The 14700-nt window shown below is 36.7% G+C and overlaps 1 protein-coding gene across 3 annotated transcripts in view; it reads right to left on the reverse strand.

Moving 5' to 3' along the window:
• The window catches only part of robo1 (roundabout, axon guidance receptor, homolog 1 (Drosophila)), a 335500-nt gene that overhangs the window by 56402 nt on the left and 264398 nt on the right, over nt 1-14700 (reverse strand). For all 3 annotated transcript variants that reach the window (XM_016499990.1, XM_016499991.1, XM_016499992.1), the window contains 7 exons: nt 13578-13698; nt 10934-11072; nt 10701-10828; nt 7268-7276; nt 5469-5593; nt 4884-5055; nt 1133-1338 (listed from right to left, as the gene is read on the reverse strand). In XM_016499990.1, the coding sequence (XP_016355476.1) occupies nt 1133-1338; nt 4884-5055; nt 5469-5593; nt 7268-7276; nt 10701-10828; nt 10934-11072; nt 13578-13698 (900 nt within the window). The remainder of the gene's footprint in view (nt 1-1132; nt 1339-4883; nt 5056-5468; nt 5594-7267; nt 7277-10700; nt 10829-10933; nt 11073-13577; nt 13699-14700) is intronic.

The following is a 14700-nucleotide window of genomic DNA, read 5'->3' on the forward strand; positions in this document are numbered from 1 at the left end:
ACCTGTGAGACAGCTCCACATAGAATTTAATGCCTGTGATATATATATATATATATATATATATATATATACCTAAAAAAAACTAAAAAATAAACTGAAACTGTTATTTAAAAAAATAAATACTGCATTAAAAATATGGTATTTTAGTCTAGTTTTGATATGATATTATTTTAAATATTAATGACATATTAAGTTGTGTTTTCAGACAAATCTGACAAAATTAGTGAGTTTTATGTTTAAAGAAAAACTAAATAATTGTCAAAATGGTAAAAAAAACGAAAAAAGTTTTCCCCTTAAATGACATTTATTTTCCTTTTTAAATTACTTTTTAAATAAAATTAAATTACGGCTATTAAAGTAATGAAATACTTTTCAGTACCCAGTCTCATTAATGAACTAATAAAGTTAATAATGTTAATAAAATAAAATAATAAACAAAACGTGCTAATTAAAAGCCACATTTTTATCATGGTAATCATTTGATTATTTTCTCATGAAATGTATGCCCTCGCAAACAACTAGTATGTGGTAAATCTGTGGAAATGTTACCCAAACGTGTGTGAAAAGAATTCACAACACAATATTTTTATAAAGGGAGCTGTGATTTTTGATTCTGTCAGTGAATCCTGCAGTGCTGTCTCAGATATCCAGGAATAAAACAGCTAACAGCTCAAAAAAAGATCTGCCAACTTCAGCGCAGAAAGAAACAGTAGCTAACCGCATCCAATAAACCACCCTGCCGCATTCAGAAACCTCCATGAATAAAATATTAATAAAAATGAAAGCGAGTCGTTGGGTCTGAGACGAGCGGCACAGCACAAAACTGCTCAAGATTCCCTGTAAATAGTTGTTCTGTGCGGTGTGTTTGGAATGGAAAATTCCATAAAAATCTGTTACTAAGGAAAACCAAACAAAGGAAACAGTACTTTACGAGAACAAGTTGGTTTGGTGCAGCAAACGAGCACATGCTCAAACCTCCATACGTGAGCGTTTTAATGCATCATGAGGGGCAGAGAGGAGTTTCAAAGCTATAAATCCACCAAAGGAAAAGGTTCCTTTGTTACTGTACATTTATCTGCATAATAAATATGTCAGGCTTTGATGTGGTTCTGACCCCTCAGAGCCACCGTACCTTGGCGTAACGGATCTGCAGGGCTCCTGTGTCCAGCTGTTTGAGGCGAGAGTCGTGGGTGGACACCAGGACCCCGTCTTTCCTCCACAGGATGGTGGGAGTCGGCGTGCCGGTGGCTTGGCATCCCAGGACCACCGTCCCATCCACAGCCACGGTCTGGTTGGTGGGACCCTGGCGGACGACGGGTGGCGGTCTGTCTGAGATCACTGTGAGAGAGAAACCAATCACTTTAGTATAGGAGCATAATAACATTATCAAAATAACTGTATTCCTATTATTCATTAATATCATGTTGAGTGTTTATTGTATTTAGTTTGCAAATGTTATTTAATGGTATATTATGTCATTATTAAATATATTAACAATACCTAGACCATATTATTTTCTTTCATTTTTATTACTTTATTTACATTTATTGCTAAAATAAATACATTAATAAATTCTGCAATTAATTAATTAAAAAGTAGAATAAAATAATAAAATAAAAACAACATATAATTAAATAAAAAGTAAAATAAAATAAAAATAAAACCACTTTCAGACCAGAGCCGAGCAGCTGAGTCGGCTAAAAACACATCTCTTCCATCTTCATTTGACCCTCTAAGTCTAACGCTCTATTTTAATTCTATTTTGTCAATTTGTTTTCTTTTTTAATTATTATAAAAAAATGACCCTCTAACGCTAGGATTCTCTATTCTTTTTCTATTCTTTTATTTTTATTTTAAAAAAGACCCTCTAACACTAGCATTCCCTATTATTTTTCTATTCTATTTATTCTTATATATATAAAAAAACTTGCATACTGCGTTAGGCTAACTGAGACTTATCACAGCTGTTACATATTATTGCTCTTTAGTTGATTTTGATTGCTTCTATTGTCCTCATTTTTAAGTCTATTTGGATAAAAGCGTCTTCTAAATGACTAAAATGTAAATGTAAGATCAGTGATTGCCTTGTTCTAGTCCTCATAATAATTAAAAAATATTAACATTTTTCTCTTCTCTTTTCTTGTCTTTATTTTTAAAATAAAACAAAATAAAAATAAATAAATAAAATGGATCACTTTAAGATGAATCGCTTTGTTGTATCAATTAGCATCTGCAATCACTTAGCGTCTGCAAAATAAATATATGTATAAAGTAAAATAAAATAAAATGAATGCATGCATTCGGCTAAGCTGCAAAATAGTTGGCGATATGAATCTAAATGATCTATAATGCCACTAAAATGCATTAAACTAAAAGTGAGAGACCGAAAGACAGGATGAGACAAAGAGGAAGAAAGTGAGACAGAACGAGACACAGAGTCTTAAGACAGAGTCTAATATCATTATAATAACTATAATAAAACACTACAGCACTCCAAACCGAAATCCAAAATACATCCTTCCACATTTTCTAAGAGCCACAGAAGCGAGCGCGTGTACGGTCAGAGGTAAAGAGAACGAAGAACGCGAATAAAAATAAATGTAACCAAGGAAAAAGAGCATGTGAGAGAGGAATGCCTGGCACCAAACGAGCTGAGTACATGTTTTACGAATGAGAGAGAGAGAGAGAGAGAGAGAGAGAGAGAGAGAGAGAGAGAGAGAGAGAAACTAAAAGTGAGAGACCGAAAGACAGGATGAGACAAAGAGGAAGAAAGTGAGACAGAACGAGACACAGAGTCTTAAGACAGAGTCTAATATCATTATAATAACTATAATAAAACACTACAGCACTCCAAACCGAAATCCAAAATACATCCTTCCACATTTTCTAAGAGCCACAGAAGCGAGCGCGTGTACGGTCAGAGGTAAAGAGAACGAAGAACGCGAATAAAAATAAATGTAACCAAGGAAAAAGAGCATGTGAGAGTGGAATGTCTGGCAGCAAACGAGCTGAGTACATGTTTTAATAACCAAAGAGAGAGAAATAGAGATGGAATCCAATTTTTTCAACTGGAAGCAATTTTCTAATCAGTCACCAGCAGTAGCCAAGTGAAGCCAAACTAGAGACGAGCAATTAATACCGGCAGCATTTCAGCAGCACTGAACCTCCCTCACACACACTAAAACACACCCAAACACAATCGCCCCCCGCCCCGCCCTCCTCTCTCTCACAGCGGACCTGGCCGGTCTGATTGTAGTAAAAGCTGCGATGTTTATGTCCATCTGATTGTGTTTGACCCCGCTAGAAGCATTACCGCCATTTATACGGCTGCAATTTGCATAAATGCCACTACAGTGCATTTCAAAGCCCTACAACACTTTTGTAAGGGCCATTAAAGGGATGAATTATGTATCACATGACACGTTCGCTCAGGCACGGTTGTGTCCTCACGTCGCCGCTGTTGTAATTACTGAATCATCATGGCGGTGACCTGTAATTACGCTCCATGCCCGCAGTGAGAGCGAGGCCAGAGATCAGATCGGCGCTAAAATAACTGTTATTATTCTTTCTTTACCTCACATTCGCTCTCTTTGTCTTGCGTTGGTGTTTTTTTAAGGATGGCACTCACAGGAGATTATGTTGGATGAGAGAGAACTGCCAAACTGTCACTATTCAGTTGAAGTGTCTTATTGACTATTTGAACATACGGAGTAATCAGTGTTGGAGTAATGTGTGTATTTTCTATAAAATACTGTTATTTGCATTGAATATGATTTTAAACCTAAATTTTATGTCCAGCCACAAATATTTAACAACGTTTTGCCTTTATACAGTGCGTGTCGCATGCAAAAATGAACAGCACAAGCTGTTTTGGCTGATTTAGCCAACAAATGACTCTTATAAACTGATTCTTTTTAATGATTCAGTCAAAAGGATTCAAGAAACAGTCTCAAACTCACTGCCGGGTCAGACTCTTTCGGTCAGCGAATCATTCAGGGTTACTCATGGGTGACTTCATCACTTACATTATTTGTGATATTTACAAAAAAGAATATTACAATAGCAAAATGTGATTAAGTAAAATTAATTGCATCCTGGCAGAAAAACACCTGAGCTGTATTGTGCTGTATTGTCAAAACTTTTGACATGGTTACATGAAACTAATAGCCAGAAATCTATGAGCAGGGGTGTGAAGTAACGAATTACAAATACTCACGTTACAGTAATTAAGTAGTTTTTATCAGTAATTGTTCTTTTTTGAGTAGTTTAAAAATTGTGTACTTTTACTTTTACTTGAGTACATTTTAAGTGATGTATCGGTACTTTTACTCCGCTATTTTCCTCCGTTTGTGGTCGTTACATGCTTATTTTAATTTTATTTTTTATCCATCAACGTGATTGGATAGAGAGTAATAGGTCTCGTGACTTTCGTCAAATCAAATTGTGCATAGAAAATTTTAACCGCCAACTGTTTATCATGGCTGCTGGAAGTTTTGGAAGGTAATGGTACTTTTACTTGAGTATATTTTTTCAGTACTCTTTCCACCACTGTCTATGAGTAACGACAGAAAATGCAATGTTTATCTTTATAATGCCCATCTAGAAAAGGTTCATATTTGTTTTACAAATAAATCCATAAGTAATATAATGAGTAAGTCATTTGCAGTGCCAAACGGAGCAATTAATTGCAATATAATTAAACAGTATATTGCAATCAATGTAAAATATTTCATTAAAAATTAAATTAAATTAAATTAAATTAAATTAAATTAAATTAAATTAAATTAAATTAAATTATTCAAAATAAAATTTTGGGGAGTAACTTCCCCTAAACTGAGTAGCAAAAACTAAGGCTTCATCTGTGTTGAGTGCGTCCATCTCACCGTCTGTAACCTCCAGCAGGGCTTTGGTGATCACACTGCCAGCGATGTTCAGAGCCTGACAGCTGTAGTAGCCTCCGTCCGAACGCTCCACCGCTGTGATGGTCAGATCACCCGTCTGAGAGACAGAGAATCGACTGGAGGGAGGAGGAGGTTGAGAGGAGAACAGAAGGTTCTGGAGAGGGGAAAGAGGAAAAAGATCTATGAATAGAGTTAGAATCTGATAATAAAAATATAAAAACATAAACACTAATTACTGCAAGAATATTCAGTGTGTGAGAAATATACATCTTGTCAGGACTTGCACGTTCACACTAACTATTGGCACGGTGTGCCTGAATTCCCGAGTGTGCGATGAGTGTTACTGACCAACCCAAGATGACTTGAGGTGTGTTAGAGGTGTGGAGTATTACAGAGCCCATTAGATGTGTGTAAATGTGCAGATGGCCTTATAAATCTACCAGTCTCATAAATCTGACGACTTTAATGGGGAAGAGTGCCATGCATTTTATATGTTACTGTAAAAGTGTGCTCAGGAAATGCATCTTCATACCACAAGTGAAAGAAAAACCCCACAAACATTCTCACCTGACTGCCTTCTTTCTGCCAAAATATGGCAGGCTGAGGACTTCCTGTGGCTTCGCATTGAAAGGTCAGAGTGCGGCCCATCCCGACCACTTGATTCCTGGGTCGCACCACGAACACAGGAGGAACTGCAGGAATATGAGTTAAACAAATCAATTACCAAAGATCAATTCATTTTGACTCTTAGTATGTAAAAAACAAAAACATATTTACATTTATGCACTTACAGTGGAAGTCTATGGAGCTTGATGGTTTAAAAGCAGATGTGCAGTGTTTATTTTCTAAAATATGTATTTGCATTTCATTAAATAATCTTTCTAACACCTGGTACCTAGTACCTACTTTCTATTTGAAAATATTTCAAAATGTAATTTATTCCTGTGATGCAAAGCTGAATTTTCAGCATCATTATTCCAGTCTTCAGTGTCACATGATCCTTTACAAATCACTCTAATGTGCTGATTTGGTGTTCAAGAAACCTTTCTTATTATTATCAATGTTGAAAACAACAATATTTCTGTGGAAAAACTGATAGTTGTTTTTTTTCCAGAATTCGTTGACAAACAGAAAAGTCAAAAGAACAGCATTTATTTGAAATAGAAATCTTTTGTAGCATCATCAATGTCTTTACAGTTTTTTTAATCAATTTAATGCACCCTTGATGAATAAAAGTATTAATTTCTTTAAAAAAAAACAGTAGTGAATATATAAATATTTTAGTATTTAAATATAGTACATACATATTAACATTTTTAAATATCCATTATTTTCTATCTACGTCTGTGTCAACATTTCTATCTTAACATTTCTTTACACAATGCTATGAAATTACTTGATGAGCATATTGTTCTTTCCTGTTGAAATATCTTTTATTAAAACAGGAAGTCGGGTCAATAATCTTTAGTTTACGTCACAGATTCAGCCGTGACATTCTTGTTTTTTTATAGATCACTGTAGTCATTCATATTTTTGGTCCTAGAAGAGAAAGACTGAATTTTATAAGGGCATTTCAGCCTCTACAAGCAAATCTGTCATTTTGATTTCAGGGGGTCTTTGACATCAGCCGAATTTCTTGCGTATACGATAAATACACTGGAGACTGACAGAGCTCAACCCTTCAGCATCACATTAACAGCAGGCGATAAAAGAAGAGTCATACTGCTGTTTAATGGACGGATGTGCAGGTATGCCGAAACATAAAAACAGATGTAGACGCAGTAAAAAAACGGCTTCATTTGCATGGGCAAGGGCACAAAGCAATAAAATTTACATGGAGATGGGGGATGAATTTGGGCCATCTGTCCCGTGCTGACACACTTTAATGGCACCGGCGTCGTGTGGGATGCAGGTTTTTCATGCATCTTAATAACAAACTCCGTCTCGTGATTTCCGACGCGAACTCGACTTCTGCGTCCGTAACAGCACGGAGCCATTTCAGCTTGTAATAAGGATGAATATTTTCATAATATGTGACACAAAGTATGACCCCGAGCGCCACATACACCACAGCACTAAACCAATCTTACACCTGTCAAATCACACACTGCCGTAATGCATCCGGAGGAACAAAGGAAGAATTTTCAACTAAGTGAGAATAAAATGAGGCGATTTTGACGTTACCTTGTACGCTCCGAGCGAGCATTAGTTTTACCCAGGCCTGCTGTGCTGTCACTGTTGCCGGTGACAACCCAGACAAGCGTGCTGATTGGTGGGAGGATTGAAGGTGGATGGATGGTGGTTCTGACAACTTCCTGTTGCTGTCAATGCAGCATAAATGGTGACGGGTGACATTTGCAACTTACCAGACACAACTGAAAGAGGAAAGAAAAAAATAGAAGCACGATAAAACACAGATGTGATAGATGCGCAAATAAACCGCACATGACATGAAGCAAAAATGACAGGATATGCTTACAGAACAAAATCAGTGCAGTGATGTATTTATGAGAATAAAACACAAAAACATACACAAAACATAAGGTGTGGCAAGCACACACACGTTGTAAATATATCATGAGCTGAAATATATGGCAGAAACCACACAAAGAAACAATTCTATCAGTCATGAGGTATGAATGGAGGTTTTATTCTTCTGGTCTGGCCAAAGATTTTATTAGGTGGAAAATGTAAGCTGGGGTCTGGCCCTTTAAAAGCTGCAGTGTGTCATTTTTTTTTACCAAAAATGGCATGAGTTTAGGGGCGTGACTATCTGTTTGTCTGAATATTGGCAGACAATTATTTTAATATTTTCAAATAGTTTTATTTTTTTCATTCACACTGCTCCGGGTGTGTGTTCACGGTGTGTGTGTTCACTGCTGTGTGCGTGCACTTAGGATGGGATAAATGCAGAGCACTAATTCCGAGTATGGGTTACCATACTTGGCCACATGTCACAATCACTTTTTCACTTTTTATAATTTTATTTGTTTCCGCTGCACTCCTAAAAATGTTCTTTATTGGCATTGATGGTCCCATGAAGAAGCTTTAAAATTCATGGAAGCTTTCCATTGCACAAAAGGTTCTTTAGATTACTAAAATGTTCTTTACACTAAGAAAAACTGCTGATTGAAAGGGAACCAAAGGTGGTTCTTCTGTGGCACCTTTATTTTGAGAGTGTGATGCATGGAAATTAAACACTCTAACTGTAAAAGAAATACAAATTCTGCAGCAATTTTGCATAATTTGTATAAAAATCCTCACTCTCCAGTACACAGTTTTAAAAAGTTGAAAACGACATGAAATGGCATTTACAAAGCATCTGTAAAGTGACATATTTCCAAATGAAACCTACTATTTAGTTGGAATAAAGTAGGGTGAAAATTAAATCTTAATGGAAGATTATGCAAAGAAACCACTGATGAATCGTGCACAATAAACCAAGAACATTTGTTAAGCAAGCTCAGTAAATAGGTCGAATTTAACTTTAACTTTAATGCAATAACTCGGGCCATTTGGAGTCGATCCTATGAGATGGGTGAGAAATGAGGGAAAGCGGTATATTTGAGAACAGCTGGGTAAAGAGAACTCGACTTGGACGGCCCGTTTGCTCTTTTGGCAGTGGCAGCGGATCCCACTCTACTTGGTTTCCATGGCCCATTAACACAGCTACTCCTGGGACTCGCATGGCATTCTAGCACTTTCCTCAAATACATCAGTACTAATGACTAAATCGCCAGCTGAGAGAGGCCTCGTTTGTATCCAACATATCTTTCCATGGCTTTTTAACAGAGAACCGACTCTGATTCTGAATGACTTATCTCAGAGATTGTGTGTGTTTGTGCGCATTCGACTGCGTCTCAAATCCTAGTGAGCTGCACACCTAGACAGCTTTTAAAATCTTGAACCATTTGATGAATCGTTTGACTCTTCAAATGCATCTATGATACCCGAAAGTAGGAAGATCACAAGGTTTTGAAACACAGCCCATGTAATTCTCTCAAAACTCTAGTCACACAAAAGACATGCTCTAATAGAACTCATCAGTTTGAATGTTTGAGGAATCTCATTTCTTGGCATCTGAAAAGCAATGCTGTGCCAAAGACAAGTTTAGTAATAAGCCCCTTCACTGGACAGACTGATTATTGAAGCAGACGTGTTTAGAAGTCTGGTTCCAATGTTGCTGGCCCGCTAAACACACATGTAATATAATAATTCAGCAATTTCTGTAAGCAGTAAAAACCAGTAAAAGCAATAAGCGAAGCAGGGAATGAGAGAGGAGGAGATGGAGGAAACTGCTCAGGGGTGTCACAACACAATGTGCACATTGTTCTCTAAAGAGTTGAGCCTTCAAGAGTGTGAAATTCACTCAAGGGGCCAACATGAATACATAAGTAAAATGTGTGTGTTCTGATATATGGGTGTTTCTACAACTAAACCTTGTTTTTATTAACTAATTATTTAAAAAAAAATCAATTATGACTAAATTATAAATAATTGTAAATATCAAATAAATTATTATAACTAAATATTTCAGATTTTTCTTTTTGTTAAATAAATAAAAAAATTATTATTATTATTATTATTTTTTTTTTTTAACTATGCTATTATAAACAAAAGAGCAAAGTAAACAAACCAATTCAATATTCATATATTTATTGTAAATATTTATTTTTGTTAAATAAATAAATAATAATCATTATTATTATTATCATTATTTTAAAAAATTATGCTATTATAAACAAAAGAGCAAAGTAAACAAACCAGTTCAATATTCATATATTTATTGTAAATATTTATTTTTGTTAAATAAATAAATAAATAAATGATTATTATTATTATAATTATTTTAAAAGTTATGCTATTATAAACAAAAGAGCAAAGTAAACAAACCAATTCAATATTCATATATTTATTGTAAATATTTTTGTTAAATAAATAAATTAATATTAGCATTATTTTAAAAATTATGCTATTATAAACAAAAGAGCAAAGTAAACAAACCAATTCAATATTCATATATTTATTGTAAATATTTATGTTAAATAAATAAATTAATATTAGCATTATTTTAAAAATTATGCTATTATAAACAAAAGAGCAAAGTAAACAAACCAATTCAATATTCATATATTTATTGTAAATAAAAAAATCGAATATTCCACAAATAATAACTATCTTAGTTGTAGTATCATTTCCACCACAACAAACTTAAAAAAAAAATTATATTATTATATTTTAAAATACTTGGTTACTAAGAAAACAAAAGTGAGGAGCAAGCTTGAGATAAAATATGAATTGCGATTAGTGACAAAAGTAAATAAAAATCAAGTTAAACGTCAACTGAATCATTTCCACTCAAGTTTCCAAAAACCTAAGAAAGATGAAGATATCACCCATTTTTCACATTAAAATGTAATTTCCACCACAGGGTGTTATCAAACACAACAAATCATTTGAGATGTGGTGGAAATGATGCTTCAGAAAAATGACAGAAATAATCCTGTTTCACTCACAGGATACAGAGAGAGAGAGAAAAAAAAAAGAGTTTCCAACAGCTAGGGAAAAAATGGTAAGGAATATTCAAAATGATGCAGCATCCAGTCGGACAAAGCTACCTGACAAGCTGTCAAAGCAGCAAACGTTTGTCTGAAAACTAACAGCTGGTCAAAGCACACACACAATCTCCCGCCCACCGAGGGCATTCGTTACTTCAAATTATAGATAAGTGGCTGCAGGATCGAAGCAGTTTGTCAAGCAGCGTGAGATGAGTGACAGCGTGTGTTTGTGTGTTCTTACCGTGGACGGTGAGGGTGGCGCTGGCCTCCGTCTTCCCCATCATGTTCTCCGCCTGACAGGTGTAAGTACCGGCGTCTCCTGAGGTCAGTCTCTTCAGTTTGAGCATGTGGTCCTCCCAGATCTCATGCCTGAGAAGATGATGATACACAAACAAGATGATGTCTTTCTGGCCATTTCCCACTCCCATTTTATTGTTCTTAATATAAACTAACCAGAAGCTTTCTCACTCATACCTTCCCTTGGGAAGATCTCCGTCCTCTTTCCTCCAGCGGATGGTGGGCACGGGGTCTCCTTGAGCTTCACATCTGAACTCCACACTCTGGTCCACCAGAACAGACTGACTGCTCGGCTTTCGTAAGAAACTGGGCCTCTCTGCACACAAACACGCAGCTTATTATGTAATACACGTTTCCCAGTCTTCCCTATGAGATATTCCCTTCTCTGATCTGATTGGCTACTTATGAACTTACAGTGAACTATATCTATCCATCTATTTTTACTCATTCTCATCTTTCTTCTTCATAACAGCTAGTTTTAGTAGATTTCCTCAAACAAACAGTTCACCTATGGTTTCAGCTTGAACTCTGACTTCTTGTTTTAGCCTAAACGTTCATGCAGCTAATCCTAAAGAAAGCTTCCTCTCTGATTTATTTATTAAGATTATATAACTTTGATGTTAGGATATGATTGAATCTGTTCAGATTAAGATGATCTAACCCACTGATATGAGGAAACAGCACTACAGTTCCTTAAAGGCACATTTACTGTATCACAGCAGTTAATTCATGTTTATCGATCACTTGTAATGTACCCATTGATTTTTTTTTTAGTCCATGTTGTTTTTATTATACTTTCCATTTATATTACTTTGCATATAATGTGGGCTAGCTACAACTGCTATCAGTGTTATTGTTAACTAAAACTATTAAAAATAGTATTAAAATAATCGTTTTCGATTATTTAAAGGTGGGGTAAGTGATTTCTGATAGCCAATGCTGACATTTCAAACCACCAAAACAAACGCGCCCCTACCCCAAAAGGGTCTCGCCCCTATTTTGATAGCTCCGCCCCACACATACGTACGCAACCCAGGCAACGGTTAGTTCTGTGAAACAAAGCAAAACCAATGTTACACCGTGTCTACACCGGACGCGAGCAGTGCGGTGCGGCATGACAAAATACTATAGAACTCATTATAATCAGTGATGCTGTCTACACTGGATGCAGCGCGGCACGGCGCGACGCGACGCGACACGACACGACACGACACGACAAATCCCCGACAGAATACTGCTGCTGCGTTCTATTTACGTTCTAATGACGTATTGACACAAATTTCAAATGATTTTCAATGGTCGCTTTGTCGCGTCCAGTGTAGACAGACTGTTGTGGCGCGGCGAGACAACTGTCGCGTCCGGTGTAGACACGGTGTTACTCACCTATCGAGAAGAAACAAAACAACCTCGGCGTCCGATCGCAGGCCTTCCCGCTCCTTAAGCTCTCTCCAGCGCTGGAAAGCTGATCCGATATTTACACGGGTCCTACTTCTTGCCTTATCGTAAGCCTTCTTTTGTTCCGCAGACGTTTTCCTCTTTTGTTTTTTATCCGCCATCTCTATCTTTCTGTCGCTCGGCTAATGTCCGTCCAGTGCACTGAGCGCTCTCTCGTCCCCAGCATGAGTAGACACGTCCCTTACTGCTGATTGGCTACAAGTTTGTTTTGGTACTCGGTCAAAAGCATTTTTCAAAAATCGCTTGCTTTGTGCACTTACAACTTAAACTACAATTAAAATGAAAACTGAAAACATATAAATAAAAACCCATTTAAATAATAATTTGAATAAAATAAATACATAGAATAAATTCTATCATTGTATACAAATAAAACTAAAATAACACTGATTCATTAAATTAAATTGAGTCATTCATGAAAATGGCTGACACATTTATGAAAATTAGCAGAAGTAAATGAGAAATGAGTCTTTTAAGGGGAGTCATTTTTTTATAGTTGCTTCCATGTCACCTTAATACAGATTCTACTGTAAGTCAGTAATTCACAGGTTGCTATCTCAGAAATGTATTAACATATCAACAATGGCTCAACCAATGGCTTGAGTTGGGGGCGGGACTTTCAGAATGACCTATGGCAAGCTGTTCGAAAACAGTCCTTATTTTTCAGCATTGTGTTTTGTGATTCTATTGCCACTTTAAATGAAATCTGCTGAGATTTCTGGAAGTGTTTTTGGAGGAATTACATTTAACTCTATTTCTTACACTTGGTCTATACTGAGAATGACAGTAAACTTGACTTGACATAATATGGCTGGTGACTTTCTCCTGTAATGTGTACATATGCCAGCAGACACTGAATAATGAGGTTGACAGTGATGGAGAAGAGGACGGCTGTGTTGCAGGGATTAAGGAGGGAAGGTCAAAGGTCACAGCTCTGATGTTGGGTAGTGTAAACTGATATGTTAAGGTGTTGGATGACAGATGAATGTATATTTTTGTGTGTATGTGTGAATGAAGGGGTGTGTGAAGTGTGAGCTGGTATTTGTTTCACGGCAGACTGAGGATAATGGGGCCATGTCTCCTAAACAGGGTCAATGACATGCTGGAGTCTTCCTACAGCTAAGCACACAAACTCTAAACAGCTGGGCTCTCCCCTGCTCTGCCCATAAACAAACACTTCATACGACGTGTGTGTGTGTTTAAGTGAATCCATCTGCATGCGTTTCCACAATCGAATGCACCAGAGGTTTGTGTGGGAACCTGATTATATAAACACATGTGCGTCGTAAAGAAGGCAGATCATGTGCCGGAGTATCTGAGAATATCGAAATACATATATTAAAGCAGGAATATATCGAAAACGTACCGAGAACAGTCAACTCTGCGATCTCGCTCTCCCGTTCCCCCATCATGTTGGTTCCCACACACACGTACTTCCCTGCATCCGTTTTTCTGGTGTTGGTGATCATCAGTTTTCCTCCTCGTATCTGTCAGAAAGAAAATATGAGAAGTCATAAATATGAGGATTAAATGTCAAAGGTCAAACAAACCTATATGGGAACCTGATTATATAAACACATGTGCATCTTGAAGAAGGCAGATTAGACATGAGAATCAGACATGTCATATATTGAAATGCATAAATTAAAGCAAAAATATATCGAAAACATACCGAGAACGGTCAACTCTGCGATCTCGCTCTCTCGTTCCCCCATCATGTTGGTTCCCACGCACACGTACTTCCCTGCATCCGTTTTTCTGGTGTTGGTGATCATCATCCTTATTCACCTGAGCGGATCAGAATCACACACACACACAACACATCTGACCCCTGCATCAGGGGACTACACGGCGAGAGTCAATGAGGGGGAGCAGAATGTGGCAGCTCTCCTGCGGCCCCCTACCTGCCTGCATTTACACCAATGGATGGATGGATGGACGGACGGATGGAAAGATGGATGGATGGAATGATAGGTAGGCAGGTAGGTATGTGAATGGATGGATGGATGGATGGACAGATAGAAACTAACAAAGAAACTAAAGAAGAAATGGATGAATGGATGGATGGACAGATAGAAACTAACAAGGAAACTAAAGAAGAAATGGATGAACAGATGGAAACTAACAAAGAAACTACAGAAGAAACGATGGATGAATGGATGGTTGGAGAAAAAATGATGAACAGACCGAAATTAAATAAACAATAGATGGATGGATGGGGTGACAGGTAGAAACTAACAAAAACTAAAGAAAAAATAATGGATGGATGGAAACTAACAAAAACTAAGAAAGTATGGATGGATGGAAACTAATGAAGAAACTAATGAAGAAAACTGGATAAACAGACATAAATGAACAAAGAAGCGATAGATGGATGGATGGATGGATGGACAGATAGAAACTAACAAAGAAGCTAAAGAAGAAATGGATGGATGGATGGATGGATGGACAGATAGAAACTAACAAAGAAACTAAAGAAGAAATGGATG

Source organism: Sinocyclocheilus anshuiensis, unplaced genomic scaffold, assembly GCF_001515605.1.
Source record: "Sinocyclocheilus anshuiensis isolate Anshui unplaced genomic scaffold, SAMN03320099.WGS_v1.1 scaffold2168, whole genome shotgun sequence".
NCBI classification, from domain to species: domain Eukaryota; kingdom Metazoa; phylum Chordata; class Actinopteri; order Cypriniformes; family Cyprinidae; genus Sinocyclocheilus; species Sinocyclocheilus anshuiensis.